This window comes from Pomacea canaliculata, linkage group LG5 (genome assembly GCF_003073045.1).
Source record: "Pomacea canaliculata isolate SZHN2017 linkage group LG5, ASM307304v1, whole genome shotgun sequence".
NCBI classification, from domain to species: Eukaryota; Metazoa; Mollusca; class Gastropoda; order Architaenioglossa; family Ampullariidae; genus Pomacea; species Pomacea canaliculata.
This window is the reverse complement of record NC_037594.1, coordinates 18,612,461-18,637,403: the sequence shown is the minus strand read 5'-3', so window position 1 is coordinate 18,637,403 and position 24,943 is coordinate 18,612,461. Positions and strand designations below refer to the sequence as shown.

At 41.7% G+C, this 24,943-nt stretch overlaps 6 protein-coding genes across 9 annotated transcripts; 5 read left to right on the top strand and 1 right to left on the bottom strand.

Moving 5' to 3' along the window:
* Positions 1–271: 271 nt before the first annotated feature.
* LOC112563670 (low-density lipoprotein receptor-like) lies at positions 272–3,758 on the top strand. 2 transcript variants are annotated; one of them, XM_025237893.1, is made up of 8 exons: positions 274–490; positions 734–847; positions 1,293–1,409; positions 1,587–1,703; positions 1,934–2,053; positions 2,437–2,550; positions 3,029–3,139; positions 3,424–3,758. In XM_025237893.1, the coding sequence occupies exons 1-8, from the start codon at positions 376–378 to the stop codon at positions 3,570–3,572; spliced, it is 957 nt and encodes a 318-aa protein (XP_025093678.1). In that variant the 5' UTR covers positions 274–375; the 3' UTR covers positions 3,573–3,758. The 2 variants fall into 2 exon arrangements, with proteins under 2 accessions (XP_025093679.1, XP_025093678.1); XM_025237894.1 differs by lacking the exon at positions 1,934–2,053 and having other exon boundaries at positions 272–490.
* Positions 3,759–4,214: 456 nt separating this feature from the next.
* LOC112563673 (very low-density lipoprotein receptor-like) lies at positions 4,215–7,725 on the top strand. 3 transcript variants are annotated; one of them, XM_025237905.1, is made up of 8 exons: positions 4,221–4,660; positions 5,006–5,119; positions 5,320–5,436; positions 5,613–5,729; positions 6,048–6,158; positions 6,484–6,596; positions 7,034–7,144; positions 7,405–7,725. In XM_025237905.1, the coding sequence occupies exons 1-8, from the start codon at positions 4,582–4,584 to the stop codon at positions 7,438–7,440; spliced, it is 798 nt and encodes a 265-aa protein (XP_025093690.1). In that variant the 5' UTR covers positions 4,221–4,581; the 3' UTR covers positions 7,441–7,725. The 3 variants fall into 3 exon arrangements, with proteins under 3 accessions (XP_025093691.1, XP_025093690.1, XP_025093689.1); XM_025237904.1 differs by having other exon boundaries at positions 4,238–4,660; positions 6,045–6,158; XM_025237906.1 differs by lacking the exon at positions 6,048–6,158 and having other exon boundaries at positions 4,215–4,660.
* A 601-nt stretch (positions 7,726–8,326) lies between these two features.
* Positions 8,327–11,526, top strand: LOC112563672 (very low-density lipoprotein receptor-like). The gene is made up of 7 exons (XM_025237903.1): positions 8,327–8,527; positions 8,671–8,784; positions 9,066–9,182; positions 9,361–9,483; positions 9,719–9,835; positions 10,143–10,250; positions 11,016–11,526. The coding sequence occupies exons 1-7, from the start codon at positions 8,419–8,421 to the stop codon at positions 11,162–11,164; spliced, it is 837 nt and encodes a 278-aa protein (XP_025093688.1). The 5' UTR covers positions 8,327–8,418; the 3' UTR covers positions 11,165–11,526.
* A 782-nt stretch (positions 11,527–12,308) lies between these two features.
* LOC112563674 (very low-density lipoprotein receptor-like) lies at positions 12,309–15,500 on the top strand. The gene is made up of 7 exons (XM_025237907.1): positions 12,309–12,473; positions 12,847–12,960; positions 13,237–13,353; positions 13,647–13,763; positions 14,246–14,362; positions 14,727–14,843; positions 15,298–15,500. Exons 1-7 carry the CDS (start codon positions 12,359–12,361, stop codon positions 15,351–15,353), a joined length of 753 nt encoding a protein of 250 aa, XP_025093692.1. The 5' UTR covers positions 12,309–12,358; the 3' UTR covers positions 15,354–15,500.
* A 1,292-nt stretch (positions 15,501–16,792) lies between these two features.
* LOC112564054 (very low-density lipoprotein receptor-like) lies at positions 16,793–20,980 on the top strand. Its single transcript, XM_025238621.1, has 7 exons — positions 16,793–16,904; positions 17,868–17,984; positions 18,348–18,464; positions 19,058–19,168; positions 19,682–19,798; positions 20,159–20,269; positions 20,575–20,980. The coding sequence occupies exons 1-7, from the start codon at positions 16,793–16,795 to the stop codon at positions 20,721–20,723; spliced, it is 834 nt and encodes a 277-aa protein (XP_025094406.1). The 3' UTR covers positions 20,724–20,980.
* Positions 20,981–21,333: 353 nt separating this feature from the next.
* Positions 21,334–24,137, bottom strand: LOC112564053 (low-density lipoprotein receptor-like). The gene is made up of 3 exons (XM_025238620.1): positions 24,020–24,137; positions 22,157–22,273; positions 21,334–21,702 (listed from the first exon to the last, which is right to left on the bottom strand). Exons 1-3 carry the CDS (start codon positions 24,135–24,137, stop codon positions 21,551–21,553), a joined length of 387 nt encoding a protein of 128 aa, XP_025094405.1. The 3' UTR covers positions 21,334–21,550.
* Between the last annotated feature and the right edge of the window lie 806 nt (positions 24,138–24,943).

The window sequence follows — 24,943 nt, the reverse complement described above, 5'->3', positions numbered from 1 at the left end:
CTACACACACACATAAAATCACACATTAACTCATGTTTTTACAAACCTTTTTTTAAGTGAAAGTCTAAGCTTTTCTTTTTGCCAGGAAGCCAAACATTTTTTCGAACTGTTACTCCGTGTGATTACTGAACACGCGGCAACAAACGACATGCTAAAGGATTCACTGTAAAAGGAGATAACACTGAGACCATTGTCTAAGGTCTATCAAGAAATGTTAATCAGGTCACGAGGACACAGCGTGACACACAATGAGTATCAGAGAGAAACCATGTTACACAGACAGCGACAGCTGGCAACCCGTGCGCAAAGGTCTTTCTATCAGTCCTTCCACTCCACTCTCTCCTTCATTCTAGGAAGACATTTAAACAAGGAGACATGTTGAGGTTTGCAATCCTCCTGTTTCTGGTGGTGACAGTCACAGAGGCAGACATAAACTATAAGAACAAAGTTAAACGAGATTTGAACCCTGGCACAATGAGGAAACGACAAGGTGAGTCGAACATGTCTTTCATCACTCCTTCCTACCTATAAAGGAAAAACAAAAGAGTGTTTAATGTAACACATGAACTTATTTTATAGGTGAACGTGTTGAAAGAAGGTATAAAATGGAAAGCATGTGATTCCCTCATGTGAGCATGCAGGTAAACAACAGTACAGATATAGAGCAAGGCAGTTAAAATATTTTCGTTGAAACCAATACCTTGCTGTGTGACCTTTGACATCCACTTTACAGTCACAACCTGTGGTGAGAACCAGTTCATGTGCAAGTCCGGGGAGTGCATCCTGGCGGAGTGGACGTGCGACACTCAAGCCGACTGTCAGGACGGATCTGACGAACAGGAATGTGGTCAGTGACAGGTGTTACTGTAACATCGGACTTTACCCAACATTTTATTATGAAACAATTAATACAGCTGTTTAAAATAGATATATAGAAGAACATCAATCTCGAGTTATTTGACACAAGACAAACAAGACAAATCTCACACATGCACTGTTTAAAATTTAAATTCTGACAAATTAATTTTTATTTTTATTGTTGTGTGCTGCTGGCATCAAATAACTTTTATCATGAACATTTTGGCTTATTGCAACAATTTTTTGAAAGTTTTTTTTGGTATCTTGGTGAACATTTTTTAAAACATTTACAATGTGTGTGATATTTGAAAATAGTTAACTGTCGTAACTTTTTTTTTTTGCAGCGTGTGTAAGGAGAATACAAATTTTATTCCTCTGTCAGATAGTTTCAATCACAGGATGCTTCTAACAATTAATTAACAATTTTTTTGTAGAGTGTGTGTGCAGAGGTGAACACAAGTTTCAGTGCCAGAATGGTAAATGTGTTCCGTCGTCCTTCATCTGCGATTCGGATAACGACTGCGGAGATATGAGCGACGAGACTGACTGCCGTGAGTGTTTTCTTGAAAATTATTTTGATAAATGTATTTTGATGATGATGATTGTCTCAATGTACAGAGTATACAGTAACTGTGAAGTAAAAACGATGTTAGGTGTGTCTCAACATCTTTCATCATCCACATGTCTTGTCTGCTATAACCTCCTGTCACAATGTCACGTGGCTGCAGACTTGGTCACGTGCAGACCTGGGATGCATCGATGCGACGAATTCAGGTGCATCAACGAATGGGACATCTGTGATGGTGTCGACGACTGCCGTGACGGTTGGGACGAGAGCAACTGCGGTAAGTTTTACTTGTTTGGTTTATTTGACTCTTGGCGCCTCGTTTTGAAACTCCAGCTCGTGACCTCTTGTTCCAGTTTTACACCTTGGTATTAGTCTTTGTATCTTTTGTACTGTTAATCACACTTTTAATTTAATTTGATTCTAAGGTGTGTCACATATGTAGCTCACTGTAATATGGAAGTTAAACCATGTGAGTTATTCCCCTCACACCACATTCCCTGGTTGCAGACGACACAGTCTGCAGACCGTATCAAGTGCAGTGCCCCAACACCACCATCTGCATCGACCCCACGTGGCTGTGTGACGGCGACAACGACTGTCGCAACGGATGGGACGAGAGCAACTGCGGTAGGTTGTAGTGTCATCCGTCTCGCTCTGGTGAATGGATGGCTTCATGGCTGGACTTGCTGATGGACCTCATACTGTTGAAAAATTTTGTGCCATGTTTTGAAGATTTTCCCTGAGAACGTAGCTCCATTGCCAATCAGATGAACATAAATATGTAAATTAAGCCACGTGGTAGGATGAAAGGAAGACAGAAATGTCCATTTGTCTCTCTTCTCGTTTGGTTACTTGCCATGTCTTGCAGCTCAGACATTGACATTCTGACCTCGTCTTCCGTGTCAGCTTGTATTTATTAAATTCTCTTTGGACTAGAATTTCTGCAATTGTTAAATTATTTACATTTATTTTTTTGTTAAGAGATTTTTTGTCTTTCTTTCTCTCTGCAGACACGTGCAACGACGGTTACATTCACTGCGCCAACTCGACCAAATGTATCCCTGATGACTGGAGGTGTGACGGTTGGGCCAACTGTCCCGATGGTAGCGACGAGCAGAACTGCGGTGAGTAGCATTCACCCCCCGTGATCCGATGTGATGTCAATGCCACACTCCCCTTGTCTCTCTTTCTCTCCCCTTTTCTCCCCTCCTTCTGTATTACCTCCCTTCAATTTTCTCCTCCTTCCCTCTCCGTTACCTACATTTCTGTAGTTCTGCTCTCTCTTCTTGTGTGGATGGACGCATAGTCCACGTGCAGCATAATATCAGACAGACTCAATCGTAAACATTATTTAAGAATAAACAGCTGAGACAATGGCCACTATAGACATGGGCACCTGTAATTATTGTCTGCATTGTGTCTCACCTGTAATTATTGCCTGCTTTGTGTCTCACCTGTAATTATTGTCCTGCATTGTGTCTCACCTGTAATTATTGCCTGCATTCTATCGTCACACCTGTAATCATTGCCTGCATTGTGTCTCACCTGTAACTATTGCCTGCATTGTGTCGCACCTGCAATAATCATCACTGGGCCTCGCAGTGTGCAACACCACCACACACTTCCTGTGCACCAGCGGCCAGTGCATTCGCGGTGACTACAGGTGTGACGGCAACAACGACTGCAGCGATGGCTCCGACGAAGTTGGCTGCCGTAAGTAACACTAGCTGACCTCTCTATCAGCAGGATAAATTAAAAGTTATGTTTGGCGGAAATTCTCGCCAAGAAATTCTACAATAAAACTACGCTCAACTATCTAAAACTGAAGATGAAAGGAAGATTAAAAGAAAAACTAAAGTGAAATTTAAAACATTGTTGTCTGTGTGTGTGGGATGGTTTTTGTTGCTGTTTGCATAAACTTTGTTTCTCTTTATTTTTCATTCGTAAATCCCTACTACTTGTGCTTGTATAGTGTTAAATCTCTTTATCTCCTCAAGCTCCGCCGCACCCCAGCGTCTGTAGCGACCACCTGTCAGTGCGAGGGTGTCTTCAGATGAACGACACGTCCACCCCCATCTGTCTTGACGATGACCTCGGGTTCAAATATTGCCGCAAGTTCTGTAACCTCTGCTTATCTGACGAATAAGTAGTAGAGCCATCTTGGATTCTGTTCCTGAAAATATTTGGCCTTCCGGTGCAAGAGCACACAAGATTACATTTGAAGAGGCCGAAGACTCACTCTACACGTGTATTTTCTCTTGTTACTCAATGTATAGGTAGAAGTTTTGCCATCATCCGTAACATCACGAATAAAAATTCTCAAAATCTTTTAGTGAAATGTTGTGAATTTTTTAAATGACATTTAATTACTAACTTCGTTAATTTATACTGCAGTGTCTGAATGTTGTCTTTCGCAGTTTAATTATTCAATTCACGAAGTCCTATGTTAATAGAAAAAGTTATTTATCCGCATTTTAATTACTAAATTTATTTACTTACATAATTATTAAAATCATTTAAAAAAATTCTGAATGGTCTTAACAGATTGAAGAGATTTTTCTCGACTATCACGACAATTATGGAGCCAAACACTTGTACACATACGCGACCACGAATACACACACACACACATACAGCCCAGTGAAGCTTTCATGATTCAGATAAGAACATGACACTTATCTTTCTCCTTACATCTGACAGGTTTATCAGAAATTTGTTTTTTCACCCCTCCCCTCTACTCTTTTCAGCATGCTCAGTTCTGACGACGAGAAATCCCTAATTCGAGACCCGCTTGGGTCTAGACACAGTGAACCACTTTTCATTGCTTTCGTGACTAGTGGATAATGGAATCCTTTACACTTTTGGTCTACCATGTGTATTTCTGGCAGTGCTAGGACTTTTTCAGCAACCATAAAAATATAAGCAATTAAAACACAAGAATTCCTCGTGATGTGTAAAGCTAGATGTCAAGTATGTCTGGTTGAGAGACTACACAAGACGATAAGGTCACGAGAGAAGATGTGCTGACAAAACAAGGAATTAAAAAAGTTGTCCAGATAACAACAGTGGACACGCCTGACATCAGACTATCACACAGCATACCGGGTATCAACCTGTAGACAAATATTTAAATCAGAGAGGATGTGGCGGTGTGCATGGCTTATGGTGTTCTGACAGCCACAGCAGCGGTCCACGACTACAGAACCAAAGTTAAGCGCGAACTAAGACGACAGGGTAAGTTCAAAGGTTTATTTGCACTCCACCATTGGAGTTCAAAGGGCAACAGGTGCAGGGTTCAGAAAATACGCTTTGAACATGCACAGAATAGACAAACTGCAGGACAGGAAGATGTGTTTTCAGTTCGGTTTGCCAAGGAAAGCGGGACTGATGGGCAGCCTTGACCCCAGTCGCCTATCACGTGAATGTTGGTTTGTACTTCCATGCACACAGACGCTCACACAGGAAATACAATCTACACACAGTCGTCCACATATGCAGACAGATGAATTCCCTCTTTATTTTTATTTTTCCTTTTTATTCGTCCATGCTTTATTTCTACATGATAAATTTAACCTGTAGCGAGAATCTGTGGTGAGAACCAGTTCTTGTGCACTTCCGGTGAGTGCATTCTATCGGAGTGGACGTGCGACACACAAGCCGACTGTGCTGACGGGTCTGATGAGCAGGAATGTGGTCAGTGACTGTTAATGTACTCTTGTTGTCTAACATGTTTGATTAGTTGAATTAACTGTCAGTGAGGAATGTCAGATGGATATTTTTCATCTGAAATTCCTGTGGCAGTAATGTATTTCAATTTCCTATAACTTTGGCTTTGGCATGCACTACAGAAGGAACTGCAATGATGATGATGATGATGATGATGATGATTCCAGAGTGCAGGTGTCGAGGCGAGAACAGGTATCAGTGTCACAACGGTAAATGCGTGCCTGCCGCCTTCGTCTGCGACGTGGACGACGACTGCGGCGATAACAGTGACGAAATCGACTGCCGTGAGTGTTTCCTCTCCTGGTTTGTCTAGTGTGTGACATGATTTGGTCATCACAGGGTCAACTGTCACCGCGCATGTACAATACTTTGGTGTGAAGCAATGGTGGACAGTTGTTTGACCTGCCAGCGATTGGCTGTAATTATGTCACGTGACCAGCATCCTCTCTTGCTCTTGCAGACTACGTCACGTGCCGGCCCGAACAGGTGCAGTGCGACAACTTCAAGTGCATCAATCCGTGGGACCTGTGCGATGGTGTTGACGACTGTCGTAATGGATGGGACGAGAGAGACTGCGGTAGGCTGTAAGATAATGTGTCATCATCATCATCATCATCATCATCATCATCATCAGCAGCAGCAGCAGCAGCAGCAGCAGAAGTTCTTGTAGATGATGTGACCTGTAAGAAACATAATTTTTATACAACAAATGTTGGTATTTGTGGCTATCGCCATCGTTGTCAATCCTGCATGAGAACTGCTTTATCTGTTGTCATTGTCCTCGTTGTCATGTGGTGGGTGTAAGATGAAAATCTCGCAAAATAAAGTCTGTAGCTGTCGTTAGCGCTGTCGTTAGCGCTGTCGTTAGCTGTCCGTTAACTTCTGTTTGTAGCAGGCGGCTGCAGACCTTGGCAGGTGGCCTGCGGCAACTCCGTGTGCATCGACCCCACGTGGATGTGTGACGGCGACGACGACTGCGGCGATGGATGGGACGAGAGTGACTGCGGTAGGCTGCAGTACCTCTGATGTAGGTTGTGCAGGTCTGACATGTCACTTGTCACTGTCACAGGCAGCCTTGGCCTGACAGCTTGTCATGTCACTGGCACGGAAGGGGGACCCTTCTACCCACTGATTGACCTAACATATCTTTCTTTGCTTACATGTAACTTCTTAGTTGACTTTTGTAGACACATGTATCATTTTATTATGTTGGCTCTTAGGGTTTGGGAATAACCGTCTTATAACTGTTTCACCTCTTTCTCTCTTGTCTATGTTTGTGTGTGCGTGTATGTGTTTCTTTCCATGGCACTGTCAATCTGCTCACCCATCAGCCACCTGCAGAGAGGAGTACATCCTGTGCGGTACTGGCACCCGCTGCATCCCTGCTACCTGGAGGTGTGACGGGTGGCCTGACTGTGCAGATGGAAGTGACGAACACGGTGTGGTTAGTAGTCTGAACATCTTTTCTCTATATCTCGTTCAAGTACTTAAGCTGAAACATGCCAAAACCGGAAACTGTTCTGTAAATAGCCTCGTTCTAGAAGTTAATTGAAAAAAAAATCGTCTGCAAGCCATCCAGATACAGATACATGGTTTGTGCTATGGAACAAATGCAGGTTTGCTAGTTTCGCAAATATCTATATGCGTGTAAATGTGTATGTTTACTTGTCTGCATGTGTACACGGACTAGAATAAAAGAAACCCTACGGAAATATTTTCTCATCGGTGTGAAGGCACATGTTACGAAGAAAAATGAATAACTTGAAAAACATAAAACTTACAGAACCTAGTTGACAGAACTGTCGCACGGGGTTTTATCCCAACAGACAAGCATTTTCAACTGTAATGAAAGCGTGTGTTGTCTCGCCGCTTGTCCATCAGTGTGTAACACCACCACTCACTTCCTGTGTAACAACGGCCAGTGCGTCCGCATGGACTTCCGGTGTGACGATGGCGACGATTGCGAGGACGCGTCTGATGAAATGGACTGTCGTAAGTAACCCTGCGATGTTTTCACTTTGGATAACCTAAAGGTCGATAGGTTAAGGGTCATATATATCTTCAATTTGCTTTGTTCTGACTTATCCTTGTCCTGTCTTTGTTTCACATCATTTAGTTAATCGTTGTTACTCTTTTGTTTTTCTGTTTGACGTCTCTGTTTTTTCTGATCCGTTCTTCTTTCTCTTGTCTTGAAACACAATGATTACAATAAGAAAGCCAGAAGAATATTAAAATGGCTTTATTTCCCTTAGCTACTCTGCACCCAAGCGTGTGCAACGACCGAATGACTATGCGAGGGTGCGTGCTGATGAACGACACGTCGACCCCCATCTGTCTCGACGACGACCTCGGCTTCAAACTCTGCCGCAAGTTCTGTGACCTTTGCTCTCCTGATGAATAAAACTGACAGCCCATTAAACTCCATGATCGAGACTGAGTGAATTTTTTTTTTTTGGCAAAGTCGGTCTGGAAAATGTTCACCGCTGTCTCAAACATTCTCAGACGAGTGGAAGGGATAGGCGTCCTGGCGTCCCTAGTCACGTGATTGCGAATAAAACCGGTTTCTTTCTTAATCTGTGTGGTTTCGTTATGGTTTGGAGTGCAACAGCTTGGTGGGTGGTAGTTCTTTGCTCATTCTGATGGTGGTACCAGTTACACTAGTGTCCGCAAGTGTCGAAACAAAATCCTTCAGTGTCTCCAGGGACACAATACAATTCAAAGCAACAAAGCAGGTAGAGGTTGATGTTTTTCCATGTCGCCTAGCATTTTTACCTACTCTTGCGAAATTCTGCATGCTGGCAGACCTCAGCTTATCAAAAGGTACAGAATAAGCAAGAAAACACATCAAAGATAAAAAATTCGAGACAGGGTTTTTTTTCAACTTAGCGACCCATCCTAAAAAAAGACAAGAGCAAATGTCACGTGGGGTGGGTGAACATAACAACACAACACGATTTTCTCAAACCTACACAACACAGCTCAAATGTTTTACACAGGATTCACATTATCATTAGTGTCAATGCTTCCAGATGGTTGGAGTCTCTATGAGGCAGTGGGAATAGGGAGAAAGTCTGAACATAGATGTTACAACAGATAATAATTATATTGTTCCGACATTGTTACCAGGTCAGGCCAAACCGGTGCGTGGTATCTCGTGCAGATAAGACAAAATGGATTTTACTTTAGATAATATATTTCAGAAATTTCTCGAGGAAAGGTCGCTAAAACGATTCCGTCTGTCGATTTAGAAATCTACAAGAGCAGCCATGTTGAAGTTGGTTTGTCTTGTTCTTGCTGTTCTGGTTGTCACAAAGGCAATCAAACTAAAGAAAAATAAAGATCTGACCAAGAAGCCAGAGTTTGTGAGGCGCCAAGGTGAGTGAACCTACCTGAGCACTGTCAGAAGACGGGACAGCAATTACTAAATTCGTCTGTTATTTTGTTGTTGTTTGTTTGTTTTTTGTTTTTGTTTTTTTTTTTTTACTTCAGCATGTTTGACTTTGAGTTTCATTTTGCAGCCTCGACATGTGGCGATGGCAGGTTCGAGTGCACGTCCGGTGAATGCATCATGTTGGACTGGACGTGCGACAATCAGTTCGACTGCTTCGATGGATCTGACGAGCGGGATTGCCGTGAGTACTCGGGACTTGAGGTTTTCATTGAGAATATACCCACCCTGTCAGTCCCTGTCTACACCCTGATCCTCCTTCTGTACATCCTTGACATCTTCGTCTCACTTTACCATCCATGTATTGTACTCGATGTTATCTCTAAAGTATTTTGCGTGCGAGCGAACGACCAAACGAATGAACAAAAGAAAGAATGATAGTTATAGAACACCAAGTCTTCATCTGCGCCATCGGGTGTGAAATTGGTTGCTATAGTAACTTGAGCACGTGCATTTTGTGAGCAGCATGCGAATGTTCTGGCGAGCATCAGTTCAAGTGTCGCAATGGTCCTTGTATTCCCGTCTCCTTCCTTTGCGACTACGATGACAATTGTGGCGACGGCAGCGATGAAACTAACTGCGGTGAGTGTTTGAAAACAACTCTTCACATCTTCCCTCTGTTTCTCTAGGTTAAATTAACAGGTTAGATTTTTAAAACTATAAGGTATACAATTAAAAATATCTCTAATACTAAATTGGAGATCCCACGATGCCTATGGACATTAATTTTGTTAGGCTCTTTGTTTCGATCTGTCTTCAGACCACGCCTCATGTGGACCAGACCAGATCCAGTGTGACAACATGAAGTGTATATACGAGACCTGGTTGTGTGATGGCGACGACGACTGCCGTAACGGGTTGGACGAAAGTGATGAGCAGTGCGGTAAGTTGACAAAATGCACATGTGGCGGAGACAAAGTCTTGCAAAGCTGCCATTGTTCTCAGGAAGATGTCATTGCAAACCTCGGAAAGAAATCGTCGTTCTTCTAATAAAGATTAAAAATTTTCTTTCTCTCTGTCTCTTACACACACACACATTAATTGAGCCAGACTTTGGGGAAATGTTCGCTGCTCACCAGACTGAAGTTTCCGTAGGTAAAGGTGTGTCTGGCCTACAGGTGGGACGTGCAACTCGCAGCAGTTCCAATGTGCTGACGGCTCGCGCTGCATCCCCATCCACATGAAGTGTAACGGCGACCGCAACTGTGCCGACGGCAGCGACGAGGCTGACTGTGGTAAGCGCCTTCAGCTTCTCCATCTTCACCTCTTGAAGACAGCAGACTACCAACTTTGCTTGTCCCTCTCTCTCCTTGTATTTGAATAACAATAGGATAACTGAAATCATATGTTAATTAGGTGGGTCATGATACAAAAGTGACGTCACACGTTTGAACTTTACCTGTGCCTGGTAACCTTGTGCACGTACATCTTGAAAATTGAAGTCAGATGCAGATCTTTCGCTGAACTTTATCCAGTCTTCAGAAAGGAATTATGCCTGTAACATTATATTAACACCTTGATGCCCGCTGGCTGTGCGTGCAGTGTGCAATGATGACCAGTTTAAATGTGCTGGCGGTCGCTGTATCCCGGGTTCGTGGCACTGCGACGGCGACAACGACTGCGGCGATTATTCGGATGAAATCGGTTGTCGTAAGTCCACTTAATTCTCGTGTCTTCTCTCCAGCCCACTTTGACCTTCTTTAATGTGGGGCCTCGGTCTTGTGAAAATATACCCAAATAATTGTTTTCGTTTGCTCCGATTACCTTAATTTACCACCAGCTTATATGGGTCTCTCCTTGCTTAATTATTAATTTATTGCAATCTGTTTCTTTAAACATTTCTTTGCAATCATTATTTTCTTTTTCTAAAGTATGGGATACTTTATGCCATGTTGATTTTTGATAAGACAGTATTTTTCAAGTGATATGAGGATTGTGTCTTAATGTACCATCTGAAAAACGTGTTATACATTTTATTCAAACTTTTCCTTTATTTTGTTTTGTTGTTGTTGTTTACTCAAATATCAAATATATGTTTCTAGTTTCTTTTTCATACTCTCTTTTCTTACCTTTCTTTTCTCCTTATCTTTCTGTCCTTTCTTGACTCCCTTTTCCTACTTGGTAAGATTATCTTATAACACTATCCTTATTAATATAATGTATCGTATAAAATTATGCTAATATTTATAATTATAATAATTTCAATATTTACAATCATAATACAATAATAACAACACAAAAATTGTATTTTTCATAATTTATTTTTATTTCTTCCCTCAAAGTGGATACTTTCGTTCTTCTTGACGAAGAACTGGTCATAACTTCTATATCTGGTCATAACTTTCTGTCGCTGACACACAAATATATCCGAGAATCATTAGCACATGCTAAGGTTGACTGATTGTGTGTCTCTAGCCACCCTCCACCCGAGTGTTTGTAGTGACATCATGTCCATCCGCGACTGCGTGCTCATGAACGAGACGGCGAAGCCCATCTGTGAACACGGCGAGCTCGGCTTCAAGTACTGCCGCAAGTTCTGCGACCTCTGCCAGAGCCAGGAATGAAGGGGGACAACCAGGGGAAGAGTTGTCTTTCTTAGTCGTCGTTGATGATTTTGAGAAGGATAAGTGTTTTCACCTAAAAGCGAGTTTGCGCTGTGTGATGATGGAGACCTGGGGTGTATGGAGGGGGAGGCGATGAGAGAGGTTAGCAGGTAGATGTTAATGTAGACCAGCGTGTTATACTCGTTACACGAAGACCTAGTCTTTATTTTTTTTATCCTGTCTGGATATTGGATCGAAATTTTTTAGAACTTGGGATTTGTAAAGTCGATCTGGAAAATATCATCTGCTATGTTAAGCTGTTTGTATCGTGTTGATGAATTATTTTGTATATGGAGAGTGATAATAAACTGTTTCTCGTTTAATCCGCGTTTCTTTTGAACGATGACGTGTCAGTTAGGAGATGACTGGGGTAGTGTGATGATGAGATGACTGGGGAAGTGTGATGGTGTCTGTAGTGGTCAGATGTTGTTGTCGTGGTAGAACGACGTGTGTTGCTGCTGGTGGTGGTACAATGTTGCTGATGGTTGGGAACTCTGTGTTTTTAAAGACTGGACTCGTTATGTACAAGACCTGCTCGCTATCACACAAAATAAGCATGAGGGGCGGACAAGAGGATGTAAACAGAACTAATGATGGTCATAAAACTATACGTAGACACATGCACTCACACGAATTTCAATATCTCACAAAGGTGACAAAAGCCCTGTACTTCTGGTATAGTGTGCATGTTAGGCAGTAGAAGTCTTTAATACAGAAGAATGAAAGAAGAGGAAAGTAAATATTCTAGGAAAACATCTGGCAGTACGAAAGACACATCAAGACCAGCATGTGGCAACCAACGATTGTTAGCAGACTGATCTGCAACTGGACATCAAGAACACATTACATATACACATATTTTTTCCACTGATGTTCACGGGTCAGCTGACCTCTGACGAAACAACTGAATGGGTGTGTACCCCCGCAAATTTTGAACTCTGAAACGATCCTTGCATCTAAAGATAATAGAATGTCAACTGTCGCAATAGTAAAAACAAAAAAAAAAACTTGTGTATATGGGTCAGCAAACGGTACAAAAAAATTTTAAATATAAAATAAATGTAAGTTGCCAAGATAACATCATTTTACTGGATATAAGCGTGTTTTCTTTCAAGGTTCTTTCAGAGACACCTCTAAACAGTTAAAACAGCAGTCATGCCGAAATCTGTTTTTCTTCTCTTTCTCCTGCTGGCAGTTACAGAAGCAGTGAAGCATCACAAAAGCAAAATTCAGCGGTTGAAGAAACAGGACTTGATGGCAAAAAGACAAAGTAAGTATAACTCTTGCTTTCGCCGTCCTTCTGTGTGTGATAACTCTAAAACGAAATTTCAAAAACTTTCTTTCTCCTAAATTAGTTAAGTAGACACACTGAGTACGTACGTAAATCACATCGTCGAACTATTACTTGCTACCCAACAGTTGATCATTTGTCAGCACATTCTTAACTTTAATTTCTTATATGAAAATAGATTTTTATGTCTATTTTTTCAATTCGTTTACAACTCTCCTTCTGCAGTGGACCGCGTGTTGTCTCCTTAAATCTCTCTTTCCCCGTTGTCTGGAATTTTCTTTCTTATTCATTGTTTACAACTATAGTTGTCCACTTGCTAGACAGTCACATATTTTAATATGCACTTTTGCAGCTGCAACCTGTGAAGCAGGTTCATTCGCATGCACTTCCGGTGAGTGCATTGACCAGGCCTGGACGTGCGACACGGAGCCCGACTGTGCCGACGGGTCTGACGAAAAAATTTGCCGTGAGTAGCCGCCCCTAAGGTGGAGCCAGCATACAGAAAATCACTTGACAACTCAAACAATCCCAGACTATCTCGATGATTAATATTAAAATATATAAATTGGTGTTTGTTTATTTATTTATATAGAGAAGTCATCGTTATATATGTTTATTGAGAGAATCTGAGAACATGTATATACAGTATATATCTAACATTTATAATTATATGGCATATAAAATGTTAGCTGTTGTCCTTTGTACACCCTCCCAAAGTCTTTATTCTTACTTTTTTTTTTAGAGTGCGTGTGCAGAGGAGAACACAAGTTTAAATGCAATAATGGACATTGTATTGCCGCGAGTTACGTGTGTGATCAAGAAGACGATTGTGAGGACAACAGCGATGAACTCAACTGCCGTGAGCATTTCGCCGACTTAGTCAAATTTTTATCCTTCTGTGTCATTTTTCCGAATCTGTTAGATTCTCATTTTGTGTCCTTAACATTTGTTAGCTGTGGTGGACATGTGGGAGTGGGAGTGGGAGTGGGACGTGACAGGGGTGGTATTACTTCTCCATGATATTTTACTGAAAAAGAAACCATTTTTGTTTATTTGAAATGTTTTCATAAAATCAGGAAATGAAGGTAATGATGAGTTTGTAATGAAATCCGGATTAAAGACATACAAAATATTATTTCCTGCCATCTGTAGACCTAAGGACCTGTAGACCTGACCAGGTGCAATGCGCCAACGACAGGTGCATCCACGACACCTGGCTGTGTGATGGCGACGACGACTGTGGCGATGGCTGGGACGAGAGTAACTGCGGTAGGTGATACACGTCATCGACAGTAGGTCGGACAGGCTAGGTTTACTTGGTTTACTAGGTTGTACTGTTAGTATGCTATGTTTACTTTGTCCAACAAGCTGTACTGTTGGTATTCTAGGTTTATTTGGTGTGATAAGTTGTTCTGATCGTATTCTAGGTTGAATACTTAGACTGATATAGTGTAAACTAGTGTTCTAGTTCTGTCTTATATCGTACAGTAAGTATTCAAGGTTTAGTTGGTCTCATATGTACCATTAGAAAAAAAAGTTTAGTTGGTATGGAATGTTACTGTTACTATTCATCTTTTTTATTGGTCTGTACACTGTAATTTTAGTGTTCTTGTGTCGGTTGGTGTGAACGTTTGTAATGTTAGTGTAGTGTAGTTGTGTGATAGATGGAATACTATTTGTTTTTTTATATAACTGTTCGTGTGTGTGTACGTGTGTGTGTGTGTGTGTGTGTGTTTTTGCACGGCTTGCAGGAATCTCGTGTAGCGAGGACAGCTTCCAGTGCACTAATGTCACTCGATGTGTCCTGACCGACTATTTGTGTGATGGCGACGATGACTGCGGCGACGGGAGCGATGAGCTGGACTGTGGTGGGTATCTGTAATCTTTAGTTCTCAGTCTGCCTCCCGCCTTATTACAAAACAAATTAGTCTCTCCATGTGTCTTTATATAAATATACAAGTCTAGACTATGGCGTCCTCTATATATATATATATGTGTGTGTGTGTTGGTGTGTTATCATGCGTGTTGTGTCTGCATGTGTGTGGATGCGTGTGTTTGGATTCCTTTCCCTTTGCCACCACTTATCGACGATTTTCTTCCTCTCTCAACTTCATTGTTGTTTTTCTTTTTTCTTTCTCTTTTCTGTATTCGCGTTTCTCGTCACGTGATCCTTCTGTATTGTTTACCTCTTGACGCTAATGGTGATGCATCTTTTTTGTTCCGCATGATGAGACCATGAGTGCAACACCACCGACAACTTTCTGTGCACCAACGGCAAGTGCATTCCCATTGCATGGCGGTGCGACAGCGACGACGACTGTAGCGACTCGTCCGACGAGCTTGACTGTCGTAAGTAGCTTGTGACAAGCTTGTGACCAGCAAAACTGTCTAGCACACATCATACCACAAGATTATTGCCCATTCGGCTGTCATAAAAGCTCACATCCTGTGCGATAATGATTGTGCAGTGATGAGGTTTATGATGACTGAAGTCTGTGATGATGATAACGAAAAGTAGTTGAGAGGAAGATGCCTCAATGCAGGCAGCTGCTGCTTACGAAAAAAATCCCTCAGATAACCTCTTACCTACTACACACGACCACAAACAACAAACAGGAAAATGATGAAACAATTTTTAATAGAAATAAGACTGAGAGTTACAAGGTTCTTTTTACTTTTACACTCACATTCTTCAAATCCAGCGATTCATGTATCGTAGTTTCCGATTTTACTTACTCGTGATCAAATTGAAGAATTATTTAACATAAAGACTGGAATAATTCTAAATTATTGTTTCTTCCAGCTACTTTGCACCCAGGCGGGTGTAGCGATGTCCTGACTCTGCGAGGTGTGCACTGATGAACGATACCTCTGACCCCATCTGCCTCGACTTTGACCTCAGCTCCAAGTACTGCCGCAAGTTCTGCAAAACCTGCACGGAGGATACAGAAAACTGAAAAATACTGAGACTACGCAGTGGTTAAATAAATTTTACTTATTTTAAAATTTTATTTCTTTGTTTTTTTCTTTCTTATTCCGAGAACTACGAAATTTTCACGCAACAATGCCAACAAATTGATGACTTTCCTCTATCTTAATTTCGTATCTTCTGTCGATTAATTGTTATCTAAGCAATGATCAAAAATAAAATCATTTTCGTCTTCTACAGAGTCCATCGAAATAAAAGTCTTGGTGACATTTTCTTTCTTTCCTTCTTGTTTTTCATGAGCGGATGTAACGAAAGTTGACTTTGGCAGACATATAAGCATCTTCGAAAGAAATGTCGATCCTGGGGGTAGTGTTATGGTGTCTGTAGTGGTAGGATGGTAACATCAGACATTTAGAAAATGGGAGGGGAGACTCTCCTAGCAAGGTGCCTGTAGGAGTAATGACATGCACGATCACTGTCTAGAACAACTTACTCTCTTTCCAATTTTTTACCTCCAATGATAAACAGATTTTTATAATTACTGGGTGAGGAGGGGAAGTTTTTCAGCAACAGGTCCGGTCAGGTCTCGAACCACCGACCCTCACCTCCATAACCAAGTGCAGTAACGACAGTTATGGATCCTACCAAAACGATGACCAGAATCCAAACTGAATGCTTTAAATGAGAGATAGAACGAAGAAGATACTAAAAATTTAATACGCCTAGAACCCACGCCATCATGCAGCTTCTTGGGAAAAAGTGAAGATAAGAAGCGAAACTTTGGACTTCTGCAGTGATCGAGGCCATCTTGTCGGAAGTAGGGAATGCAGGGTCAGGAACTGGACACAGTCATGATGACATGGCAATGTCTACGAGCGAATGAAAATACAGAGGGCAGCAATTAGTCTTTATATGTAACTAATGATAGGTCCAGTTTTAGTTGTTTCCACCGGTCAAATAATAGACGATCTTTGACAGCCATTGATAATTATTTGGTTGACCAAAGACTCATCTCAGACTTGGACTATCTGGAGTCCGCCAAGATATCATCCTGGATCTTTGTTTTTTTCTGCAACTGTTTTTCTGACATCGCTGTTTGGCTGAAAATCTGTCGGCTGGCATAAAGTGTTCAAAAAATGGTAACAAGTCCAAAATTTTAAAAAGAATTCAATCCTCTGAGAGATAATAGCCATGCATTGTTCTGAGACTGCTAAAAACTGTCAGGTCAAGACAGCACGTGACTTCAGACGTATAAAGGAGAAAATACTTTTCTTAAGATAACCATATTTTCGATAAGTCTCATTGGGGGTAGGCAAACATATCTGTTATATTTTCTACTCAAGGCAAGAAGTCGATCCGAGTAGCAGTCATGCTGAAAGTTGTGTTAGTTGTTTTGCTGGTCCTGTCACTCACAGAAGCGGTCAAATTAAAGAAGCAGAAGAATCAAGTGAGGAAACGACATGTTGTTGAAAAACGACAAGGTGAGTGACATCTTACCTTGTGCACACTTACCTGTACAAAATAGTGACTTCACAGTTGTACACATACACATAATTAACATATGGTCAGATTCTGCCATTTGCTGAGGTCTTCACAATATAAACATATCCATGTACAATCGTGATGTCTGTATTGTTGACCATCTTCTGTGTTTGTGGATGTTTGGAGGTGTACATCTCCAGAAAGGAAGGGAGATTTTCGCACATATTTTAGGGGAAGTAGTATCGTATACCAGCTTCACCCAATCATCATTAAAAAATGTTGTCCTTCACTGGAACTTTAAGAATGCCATTAAAAACCAGTAACCTGGACATGTTAGGATCTACTTGTCACATGAAAATATTTTATATTAGCTTTTTATTGCTTATTCAAAAGATTATGCTGTTAGAGATAAGTAAACAGGGTTATTCAAGACGAATGCAGTGTACATGAGGTCAGTTCATGACATGTGTTCAGATAAAGAAGCATGATACTAGCTCAGACACCACGAAAAGGTCAAAGGTCATTCTAACTTCGGAGCACTGTATGTATCAGAGCATAGATGGTTACAACGCCGTGTTCAAGTTTGTTTAAAACTTTGCTAAAAACCTTTGGGATGGGGTCCAGAACCATGTGGCAAGTCAGCAGGGACAGATGGTAGAAGTCTTCATTGTACCCAAAATTAAGAGATGGTATCAGGAGAAGGTCCGCCATTAACATAGTGTACCCTGGAGAAGGTGAATCACAAGCAGCGTTTCATTATTTGTAACACCATTAAGACTGTAATGTCTTTTTATTTACCTTTCAACCTTAAATACCTCTTTCACACAATATAGTTACCTACAATGAACCACTCCTCTTTTTTTGTTTCTTTCTACCGATTTTCTATTTTATATTATTTATCGAACAGATGGTCATTATGATCTTTCGATGTTCTTGTGAACACTTTCATTGCTGTTGTGTAGACGGCGCTACCTGCGGTGAGGGCAACTTCCAGTGCGCCTCCGGTGACTGCATCCCCCGGGACTGGACATGTGACACGCAGTTCGACTGTTACGACGGCTCGGACGAGAGGGATTGCCGTAAGTAGCCGAGGGTAATGCTTACCTTTGTTATCATTTGATGATGTTCATGAACTGTGTTTCTAAAGTGTTCACTCCTTCTCAATCACACCAGATCGAACAAGAAATAAATAAATCACAGGACGCTAAGAAATGATTATTAAAACTATCAAATAATCTCTGACCGGTTGTCATGACTAAAACACTAAAGTATATGTGCGTGTTTGCGTGTGTGTGTGTGTGAAGGGGGTGAGGGTGAGGGTGCGTGCGCGTGCCTACTGTGACGTAATGCAGTCATAACATCACAGTTACTGGAATGCCACACTTTCCACCCCACAACCCTTGACCCTCGTCCTCAAAGGTCACAAACGTTTTCCTTTGCAGAGTGCGAATGTCTCGGCGAGCATCAGTTCAAGTGTCGTAACGGTCCCTGCATTCCCGCCACCCACATCTGCGACGCTGAGGATGATTGTGGCGACAACAGCGACGAAACCGACTGCCGTGAGCACGTCATCCTCATTCCTGTCTTTGATAATTCAGACCTATAGAGTTAATAATTTGGCTTGTTGAGTATTTAGATATTTGGCGTTGTTGATCTACTTAGCTGAGCTTTAAAAAAAAAATAGAAATTTAACTGGACTTCTGGAGATAGCTAATTAATTAAGAATTTTTCATACCTAGTTATTTAATTAAGCTTTCTTAATATTTAGATAGTTAATTTGGATTGTTTAGATAGATACCTGCGCTTTTTAATACTTAGACATTCGGGCTTGATTAGATTGCTAATTTGTCTTGCGATAATTGAAATTATTTTCACAGACAAGGAAGTCAGGTTTAGGTCTTTGAAATATCAGTGCAAAAACGATCCATTATTGAAATATATTAAAATACAATCCGTCTCGGATCTTTAAGGCTTAATTATTCAATTCCCCCCCCCTTTTGTAGCCTAACCATCCTTTAGTTTATCTTACTTACCTCTGTTAAGGAAAGCTCAGACTTTCAGTATGATCAGTTGCATTTTTAGAGATTTTCACCTGCTGTTAGAGAGTTTACCTTATTTAAAATAATTGTCTCTCTCTACTTATAGACTTGGTGACCTGTGCATCAGGACCAGGTGCAGTGCGACAACTACAAGTGTATCCCCGCCAGCTGGGTGTGTGATGGCGACAACGACTGTGGAACTGGCTTTGATGAGAGCAATTGCGGTAAGATGAAATGAAGGAACGATATCTCTTCATAATGAATGAGTCAATCCCAAAAGTATATTTAAAGTAATAAAATAAACTATTTTTAAATGATGGATTGTCGTCGTGCAGCATTCAATTCAAGCTGAGAGAAAAGAAAACCAGTTAATATTTAGACATAAATGTAAATTGTATCTAACCAAAAAAAACACACCAAAGCTGTGTTGAGTGACAGACTTTACAACTTTTCCTCCCGTCAAAGTAAAGACCACCGATGCTAATTCGTGTCTCCGTGGAATTTCTTGTTGTAACTCTCTTCAGGCAAGAGCAATCCATTGGATGGTCTTGTCTCTAATGCCTGCATGTCACTAGCTGCCATTGTGAAACACTCTATGGCATCATAAGGTGCCGTGTCGCGGGCCGCTTCACCGCAAAAGAATGAGCCTTACCATTACATAGAGACACAAGTCGGGAAACTGAATTGAAATCGAAAAAAAGAAGCATTGTCAACAAACGACTTTCTTTGACCTACAGGGAACACCTGTAATTCGGAACAGTTCCAGTGCGCCGACCACTCGCGATGTATCCCGTCCACCTGGAAGTGCGACGGCGGCGCTGACTGTGCCGACGGAAGTGACGAAGAAGGCTGTTGTAAGTACCAGTAACTGTCGTGAGTACCGTAAGCTGATTTGATTCTGCACACAGAGACATCAACTGTTCCTTCTTCTCTCTCTTATATTTCCTGTGGATTTTTATTTCTCCAACCTTTCACTTGTTATTGTACAAGTCTAGCATCTACGTGTGCTTTATCATCGTCAGGGGAAACGTAAACAATATACACATTCTCTCGTCTGCCTATCAATATACAATACTCTTTGACATTGTCGGTGTGTGTTTGTGAGAGAGAGAGAGTCTATGTTTCTCTGAGCGCCTTTATACAAGGTTTACGTGGATGTGTCAAAGTGTTCCAAGCATTGCTCCACCCTGATTAACACCCTGCGCTTCTTGCAGCATGTGACAACAGTACCCAGTTCACGTGCCGTAACGGCCAGTGCATCCCAATCGCCTGGCAATGTGATGGCGACAACGACTGCGGCGACCTTTCTGACGAAACAGGCTGTCGTATGTCACATCTTTTACTGGAGATTATTTTTTAAACTAAATAAGTGCACATGTAAGCCATATCTCTAAAACCCTTCAAATATCTGTCACAATTCTTCAAATATATAACACTTCTCTTTAAGTATATGTCATTTCCTTCCGATATATTGTTATTAAATGCGTGATCCCTCCATTTAAATATGTGTCTTGTTCCTTCAAACATATGACACCCCACTTCATGTAGATGATGCACCTCTTCAAACAATCTCAGCTCGTTATCTCTCGCCACTCTTTTCATCCTATTTTGCTGTTTTGTTGTCCTTTAGCCACTCTGCACCCGAGCGTTTGCAGCGACATGATGCCCCTGCGAGACTGCGCGCTGATGAACGAGACAGCGACCCCTATCTGTGAACACAATGAACTCGGCTTCAAGTACTGCCGCAAGTTCTGCAACCTCTGCCTGAGCGAACTCTGAAGCAAGGGTTGTCTTTATGTACCCGCCTTTTGAAGCTTGTCCTCTTGAACTCGCCATAAAATGTTGTCTACTGTTAGTACTCGATTCGTTTACATCAGAGAGAAAGTTGAGAGGTTTACAACAAGGGGGTGGACTGCCTCATTCTATGTTTCTTAACAGTCGGTAATCTGTGTCGAAGGACCTATTGGGGGGCTTGACTATGGAAATTAATTGACAATCACCTCGAGAAATAAATGGTTTTATTTTCAACAATTAAATAACTTGCATGTTTTAATTAACAATTGAGTGTTTGTAGCTTACACTGCTGTTGACATGTGGACTCATAGCTGAGTCCGCCCCGCAGGTCCTACTACCTCTGAGGTACTTGTCTTTTGTTATACCTTCGGTCAGCAGCTGTTGCCTCATGCCGTATTTACATCAGATCATATATTAGCTTCGTTCCACTCATAAAGATTTTTGTAAATTTGAGTGGACAGAGTTGTTGGCAGGTAAATAGAATTCAAAAGCTCGTACCTCGTCAACCGGAACAGCTTTTGTTAAACTTTTTTTTTCAAAATTTAAAATAACTTTGCACTTGCTAATCTTAGACAATGACAAGAAAGCACACAGATAAGCTTACATCACCATCTTTAATTCAACACAACAAAGCAGGCTTTAATACATCTACGATCTCCGACGAGTTCTCCACCCCAAGAGCACATTATTTTCTTATCATTTACAAAGGATGAACTGTCATTTGAAAACCTCTTGGCGAAAACGCTCGTTCGTCGGGTGGCATCAACTTACGACATCGCAGATGACTTGTGCCAGTGGGAGGGCGCGTGTTCTTATCGGCCGCTGCCGGCTTTTACGGCGTCGCAGTTGGCTTGCACCTCGTCCCAGCCGTTGCCGCAGTCGTCGTCGCGGTCGCACATGTACTCCCTCTCGATGCAGATGTTGTTGGAGCACTTCACCTCGCCTCCGGAGCAGATGGCGATGTCTGCAAAGAACGAGATGGAAAAATGTACAGACAGAAGAGAGACTTGATCCTTTGTAGACCGTCTCGGCCACGTGTTGGGCTTCTTCTGGTCACGATCCGTGACAAGCAAATGTCATCGTCATCGTCGTCGTCGTCGTCGTCGTCGTCAAAGTCAGAGAGTGTATGTCGTGTTTTTATGTCATTATCATTTTGTGTCTTCGCTCAACAATGAGCGAGATCTTTCTGCTCCTAAAGTCATCCCCTTCATTGGCAACAACAGCGGCATAGCTGTTTCATTTACTCTTGACCACGGGAGCATCATGTTCTCTCCTTTTCTCTCGGTTGTTTGCTCTTCCCCGAGATCTGTTGAACGTCGGGCAGTCTGTTGTTTTTGGAACAGGAATATCGAGATAACATTCGACATTAAAACAGAGTTTCTGGACCTCTGCAGACTTCAGAGACACTGCTTACTCACCGCAATGAACCTCGTCGGCTTTGTCACTGCAGTCGTTGTCACCATCACAGAGATACTCGGAGGGAATACAGGTTCCATCGCCGCATTTGACTTGGTGGTTACCAGAACAGTCCGTTGCTGCAACCATAATTATATACACACCGTACATATTTCAAACCTTCTCCCATCCCCTTTTTTTTCTTATTTTCTTGTGAACACACTCGAAAAGAGTGTGTCGTCAGGTTAATCTGTTCATTACTGGCAAGCCTTGGGGCATGTGACCTCGTATAATTTTTTTTTTTATCTTTAGGGACTATCACAAACGCCATCTGCTTTAGTTTCCATGTTTCATGACGTAGGAGCAGCACCGTACTTCCAGAAGAGAACAAAACCGAAGTGTACCAAGTTTACAGAAACGAAACTCGATGATTGGAAACGTTATACATAATTTGAACTAATAAGTAGATCACGAAAAGCTGGTTCATATCTTCAAGACTCGCTGCGATTTTCTCGCCGGTATAATAATGTAAGAGACTTGGTATACTCTGTTAGAATGCTATAGACTCTACCATCCTTAGTATCTACATACTTACATGTTATTTGAACAATATCATCGGAGGCACGAGATTGAAAACGTGATCACGTAATCTTACGGTTGGTGGGTAAAGTGTTAAGGACCGTACATAAAGCTGATTTTGTTTGTTTGTTTGTTTGTTTGTTTGTTTGTTTGTTTGTTTGTTTGTTTGTTTGTTTGTAAGCTGTGCCATTTCCTCTCCTTTGCTGCCTTTCTAACCGTCTTAGTTTGCGCTCAGTCGACCGTTGATGCTGGAGCTCTATCTGCTTCAGTGTCGGGATTGCTTAGAGGCAAAGACCGTTCTCACCTGCAGTGTCTAGAGAAAACTAGTCACTTGGGGATTAACATCTACTCACGACAGTCGATTTCATCGCTCCATCAAACAGTCATTGTCGGTGTCACACGTCCACTCCTCCTGGATGCACCTCCATTTTTGCAGGTAAATTCCGAGTCTTCGCATTGTCCGGCAGCCCGAACTGGCAAAAAAAACAACCCCAAAACATGAAATCTCTCACACCCACACACACAAACTTGCATACGCATATATATATATACACACACCACCTGCCTAGCTATCTAACCTGTTTTAAAGAAGCTTTTTTTGTTTGTTTTCGGGAGCATTTCCGCAAGTCCAAACACCGCAAAGCAGGCAAAAAGCATCAGGAGATTTCTGCTCGCCATCATGAAAGCTCAGTGGGAGATACCTTGTACTCAGCAAAGCTATCTGTAAATCCCGGGAGGACCCTCGCGGCCCTTTAATACCAAGCATGAGACCTCCACCAGGCTGGACATTACCCTAGAGGTCACAAGAATGTCACGACTCTCCACAAAAATATACAAAATGCTTATCTTTAAGCAAGTGGTTGATCTGACGATTACCTATCTTCTAGGTCAAACGCAAAAAAAAAAAAACCCAAAAAACTTAACTTGTGGAGTAGTTCGTCCATTTCTGGGGTATACAGAGGTTGCTATTAATAACATTGATACATCACGCACTTTAAGATAGGAGTAGTCATATGGAGAAGGGGGAGCAGACGAGAAAGGATGAGGAATTAGAAAGAAGAAAGAGGAAAAGGGAGAAAAATAAAAACAATTAAAACTATGCGGCATAATTAACGAAAAACAAGTAAATAGCAATAATAAATATTAATGAAATAAAAGTATACAGCAGGAAATAAGCATTAATGAAAGTAGAGACCGTCTAGGTGCGATGCTGTAAAAGCCCTGTCATCGAAATGCCTGAGGCCTTAATTGTTTGTACAGATAAGTTTTTTGGTACATTATACACTGCATAGTTACATTGTGCCCACCCAATTCCCCAATACACTCCATGTGTTTACCAATGCAGTATGGCCATTTTACCAACCCTTTCTCGCAGCTGTAAGGTGGCATAGTCTGGTCTAGTTCGGCAATGTGACCAGGTGTCATGATCTCAACTTTCGCCTTTCAAAGTAGGAGCGCGTGAAGACAACATTTCTCAGGCTATTTAGAAGGCACAAATCTTGTAAATTATCCGTATCGAGGCGTTATGTAGTTAGTGGTTAAAACACTCGCTTGTCGCCACTGCAATGAGAAACTCAGGGTTCACATCTCGTCTGGCGACACTCTGTACGTGACACATGTCCACAGGGGTTGGGGGTTTTCCCAGGGTACTACAGTTTCCTCCCCCGGCCCTCCCCTCCCCCAATAGTGCGAAAATCACCTCAAGGTGGAAGCACTTTCCTACTAAATAAACCAACCAATTAGCCATATCCCAATCCTTTTGCGGATCGACATTCATGACGCAGATGAGGGCCGTCAGGTGCTGGAACTGGGCGGCTGTGGATAAGCTGCAAGGCTGTGTCACCTGCACTGACTGGAAAAGATAACAAGCGATGGAGAGGGGTAGTGTGTATGTGCACATGTATAGGATAGGCCTAGTTATTCTTACTTTTGTTTTGTCTCTTACATCAAGTCATATTCCGAGTGCAGTGTCACTTGACCTATTAGAAAATTCTTATTTTTATAGTGGCTCAAGATGAACTCCTCTCCCTTTGTGGTTTCTTTGAATGGTTAAGAGATGAGTCTCATTAGCACCGTTAGAGCAATGTATACAAGTTCGTGGTTAGAGCCACACCAGACTTCTACGGTAGAAGTATATGGGTAGATCACAAACTTGCATTACTGGACTGCTTGCGGACGATGTAACTACTAAAAAGAGGCTGTTGTATATAAAGCTTCCGGTTTAGTCACAT